This window comes from Nelumbo nucifera, chromosome 2, assembly GCF_055504915.1.
Source record: "Nelumbo nucifera cultivar China Antique chromosome 2, China Antique-T2T, whole genome shotgun sequence".
Taxonomy (NCBI): domain Eukaryota; kingdom Viridiplantae; phylum Streptophyta; class Magnoliopsida; order Proteales; family Nelumbonaceae; genus Nelumbo; species Nelumbo nucifera.
In genome coordinates this window covers 48100401-48105475 of record NC_142650.1, presented here as the reverse complement: position 1 = coordinate 48105475, position 5075 = coordinate 48100401, and the positions used below count along the sequence as shown (strand labels likewise).

Genomic DNA, 5075 nt, shown 5'->3' with positions numbered 1-5075 from the left:
GGGGCAATTTGCACGCATACCTTAACAAAAATGCGAAATGGGTTAAATCCAAATGGCCAAAAAATAAGACCAATTCTACGCACGCTGTCACTTTCGTAAGTGGTCACATATTTCATGTTTGATAACTAGGCCCACTAACGCAACAATGTGGGGTAAAAAAAAAGTGGCTTGGGTCCACGGTCCTCGAACAAAGTGGTCCCAAGTGAGGCCCCATCTTCTTATCCCTCTCGCCCAGTCGCGCTTTATATAAGAAACCCCCGTCCCTCGTCCCTGCATACTTGTTCAGTTCGTCGTAATCTGATCTGCTTCCCTAGTCTCTCTCTCTCTCTCTCTCTCTATCTACAAAATCTTTGTTTGGTGGTTCTTGCTTTGTAACTGCCAGAACTGGCTAACTCATCACAGGCAAGTCTGGAGGAAGAATCCAGTATAAGGGTGGTCCGCGCCCTGTATGACGCCTTAAGTGGTCGAGACGTTGAGACGGTCCAGAGGCTTCTGGCATCGGACATCGAGTGGTGGTTCCATGGGCCCCCTTCTCACCAGTATATGATGCGATTACTGACCGGTGTGTCATCGGACGAATCCTTCGTATTTGTGCCCCTCTCCTTCGCGGCTTTTGGGTCAACAGTCCTCGTCGAGGGTTGCGATCAGAACCGTTTTGTCTCCTGGGTTCACGCTTGGACGGTCGCTGATGGGATAATTACCCAAGTCAGGGAGTACTTCGATACGTCCCTCACGGTCACCCGTTTTGGAAACTCGACCAAACTATCCCCATCGTCCTCGTCGATTCGCTTTCCCTGCATGTGGCAGAGCCAGTTTACCAAGGCTACGGGCAAGTCTGTTCCCGGCCTTGTGCTGGCTATTTGATTTTAATCAACCAAGTTCCAACGTAACTTAATTTATATAAGAAAATAAAGACGGTGGTGCAGCCCTCTCTGTTGGATCGGATGGGTTGAGACTTGAGAGTACCGTAGAACCGGTTGCATCGTAAATATGTAAGAGACTAGAGGTGTTTCCGTGTGACCTCGTTAGTTTGCTGTGTGTCTGTGTCTTGTTTCTTGTGTTTCTATTTGTTAGTTGGGGTTGGGGGTTTATAAGTAAGGGTCCTGATGTGTGAAGCGATGAGGAGAAGACATTGGTTCTCTTCTCATGGTCATGGCCATGGGTCCGTGTCTGAATCTGAGTCTGTAATATCGTCTTTGCATCTTCGTATAATAAAAGCTTGTTGTTGGATTTGTCTTACGAGTGTTGTGATTTGTAATTGTGCCTTATCTTCACAGGAGGGTATCCAAACTTTTGTTGATTTGATGATCAAGATTAGATAATAGCTATTAGAAATTAGAAAGAATCTGCACAACTCGCTATATGGTAGTCTCCAGATTTTAATCCACAACGCCGGGACCCCGGTGACTGTGGTAGGAGAGAGAGAGCTTGAAGCGACGCTGTAGATTTCCTAAAAACCATTAGATTGGAATCACCAAATATTAGATTCCAATTCCAGATCCTCTCGGTAAAACAAAACAAAACAAAAACTTGGCGAGATCGAGATTCGAGATGGACCAAAGTCCAAATTCGGGGTGGGGAAATTTGGCGACGGGCTTTGGGGGAACAAAACGAGGTTTGTGGCGTTTCTGTTTGGCAAGTGAAATCAGAGATGCTCGAGTCACGTGTACGGCGAAGATGTCTCCTGACAGCTAGCTTTTTTGTCCCGAATATTTATTGGGCTAGGCAGAGAAAAGTGTGAACACGTGTATTAGAGTATAAGATGACAACTGTCAAGGGAGTATAGACCCGAATGAAGCTCGTGTTTTTCCTGGTATAGTTTACAAGTCGAACACACCATCACTTCTTCTGGCTGGGGTGGGGTAGGGGTATATCTCGGTTTTTCTTGGGTTATCAACGGGGGGGGGGGGGTAGCCATCCCCCATCCCCCAACCCCCTACTCCCCGTCCCCCAAAACCCGGGTGAAGGCGGGGCTCGATAGTATAGCTGATAGGTAATCAGGTTAGCTCTCAGCCTCTCACTTTCAACTCCACCACATAGATTCGGTCGTCTAGATGACTCTTGACAGAAGTCTAAATATTTAATGCGTAAATCTATGATGCCGGAGAGAAATGGTATAGAAAGAATATATAAAGATAAATGGCAGATCATACATATATTTTTGGGTAATTTCGCTTAGCCCTTCAACTTTGAAACCTGACATTGTAATATCTAAAAACTATTAGTTAGTCCAAAATTGTTAATTGATATTGACATTAGATGGTATGTAAAAGGACAAAAATATCCATCGAATTTAATAGTTAAGTAAAACAAAATTTTGAAATGACCAAAATAACCTTATTTCCTTGCACCATTGTTCACACCATGACTTAAACCACTTTGCCGAAGAGCCAATGGTCCTTGCTTGCCATAAAAGAGTTGTAGAGAATGTAGATACCGTAGATGACATAGAGGCTCTGTATTAGTCCTTTATTCAGTTATTCACATGGGAAGAAAAGGGTTTTAGACTTTCTCCATTGCCGAAGAAGAGGAGAGGAAGAATTCTTGTCATTCCATCGTTAAGTAAGAAAATCAAATATTTTTATCTCTATTTGTTCTTTTCTTTTGTCAATATTCATTTCATTTTCTTTGTCAATTGCCCCTTTTCGTTTGATACATGATCTCACGAAAAACCCTAATTTTCTTTGTCATTTATAACCTTCTTTCAACTTTTCAATAACCCAGTACCATGGTCTCATTAAACCTTCTTTGTTCAATCTATCTTCTACAATCACTTGTTAAAGTTCATCATGTGATAGATAATGACATGGTGAGAATTAAACTGACAGTTTTCGAAAATTCAGATACTACAATGGCACGTTTCGAAGTTTAGGCATTAAAATAAGACTACTCTCAAAACATAAGACACTAATATACAGTTTACCCTAATTAAGGTCATGCGCGCTCTAGACCAGGGGTCTTTTGGAAGGATTTGAATTAGTGTGGAGGCTGTGTGGGCCCTCATGACTTTAATTCACAAGTGTACAACACTGTCCCAAAAAATTTACATGGTGAAATCTACCATGTCAGATGGGCAAGTCTTGGGCTAAAGCCTGAAATGGAGGTTTTAGATGTCTTTGCAGTTTGGAACAGGTAGGGGTGGATTTGAGCTGAGCAGAGCCGAATAGTATGAGGCTCCAGCTTGGCTCGCCAAGGTTGTATAAGGCTTGAGCTAGAACATTGAGCTCGAGCTTGACTCGAGTCAAAACCTCATAAGTTTGAGCTCGGCTCAGCTCAAGCTCGATTTGAGGAAAAATATTTTATAAAAATAAAAAATTGTATATAAAAAATATTTTTCATTTGATATTTAAAAAAACTAAGAGTTATAATATTTTTATTATAAATCAAGCCTGTCAATTGGGCTCGAGCTCGGCTCGTTTATTAATCAAGCTTGTGAATTGGGCTTGAGCTCGACTCAAAGCTCGGTTGAAACCAAGTCGAGCCAAGCCGAATAGTATGAGGCCCGAGCTCGACTTGCCAAGGTTGTATAAGGCTTGAGCTCAGTTTGAGCTAAAACATTGAGCTCGAGCTTGACTCAAGTCAAAATCTAATAAGCTCGAGCTTGATTTGAGGAAAAATATTTTATAAAAATAAAAAAAAATTGTATATAAAAAATATTTTTCATTTGATATTTAAAAAAAACTAAGAATTATAAAAATTAAGAGTTATAAAATTTTTATTATAAATCAAACCTGTGAATTGGGCTCAAGCTAGGATCATTTATTAATCAAGCCTGTGAATTGGGCTCGAGCTCGACTCGAAGCTTGGTTGAAACCGAGCTGAGCTTGAGCAGCTCGTGAAAAGCTTAGCTCATTGCCACCCCTACCCCCAATCTACCATTGAAAAAGATTAAAAACCACTTTTGATATTTGTGAGAATATTTATCAAGTGCTCATTGAACGTGCTTACTATATTGTGCCCAAGGTTCTAAATATCGATACGCCTGATATGCCGATAGGGGCATATCGGGCAGCATTAGTACTTTTTTTTACATTTTTTTTATTTTTTTCAGAACTGGTTCAAGGGGCCGTTTTTATGTTCCTCCATCCCTGAACCAGTCAGAACCCCGATACACCCTTTGTAAGGACGTATCAGGGTGCTCCCAATACGATACGTATCAACTGATACGTGTCTATTTTTTGAACCTTGATTGTGCCTACTCGATCCAGTCCCTATTTTTGGGAGCTGTGATTAATGGTTTTAGCCAAAGACTATGTCAATGAGAAATTGGGATTTGCCCTCACAAGGTGTGCATCTCATGCCTAACTCATAGGCACATCTAATCGTTCATTAGAAACATCTCCCATGAATAATAACATATATAAGTATGAGAGATGTTTTGCATACATGGTGGGATTTACCTGTAAGGTCAGTGTGAGGAGAATATCTTGATTTGGCCAATGGGCCCAAGTAGATATATCTCCAAAATTTATCACTAAGGGTTAAGGGCCTGAATTCGGGTTTGATTACTGCAATGCCCGTTCAAGCAACCTTTACAGCCTTGCATTGGGAATATCTCCGCACTTATGTGCTTTATTTCATGGATAGATATTCCCAATGCAAGGTTGCAGCTTGCAAAAGGCTATTTGAATGGTGTGAGCACGGGCTTGCGCTGACCGAAGCCAAACTTTAAGGCATGGTTTTCAAAACTGGACTGGACTGAATAGTCGGACTGGAAAAACTGAGAACCTGTCAGGTGACCGATTCCGTTTTTCCACAAAACCGGATTTTTGTTAAAAAATGTTGATTTGGTTAGCAAACCGTTGACCCGGGCATTCAAACCGTTCAGTGGTTTTGACCATTTTTTAATTTTATTGTCAGAATAGGCCGACCATTCGATTCGAACAGTTGGACCAATTGACCCGGGAACTAGACCCCTGACCGGGTTCGTTGTCCGAGTTGGTTTTAAAAACCTTGCTTTAAGGGTCTTAGTCGAGGTATGATAAAATTCTCCAAAAATTATCTCCAAAATCTGGTTATTTTGTTTTTATTGTTTTTTGTGTATAAAAACTAGAGTCATTACTTGTGTTGGATTG

At 41.2% G+C, this 5075-nt stretch overlaps 1 protein-coding gene across 1 annotated transcript; it reads left to right on the top strand.

The window, feature by feature from the left end:
• The first annotated feature begins 269 nt into the window (after positions 1-269).
• Positions 270-1239, top strand: LOC104602680 (senescence associated gene 20-like). The gene has a single exon (XM_010266461.2). It carries the CDS (start codon positions 544-546, stop codon positions 862-864), a length of 321 nt encoding a protein of 106 aa, XP_010264763.2. The 5' UTR covers positions 270-543; the 3' UTR covers positions 865-1239.
• Positions 1240-5075: the final 3836 nt, after the last annotated feature.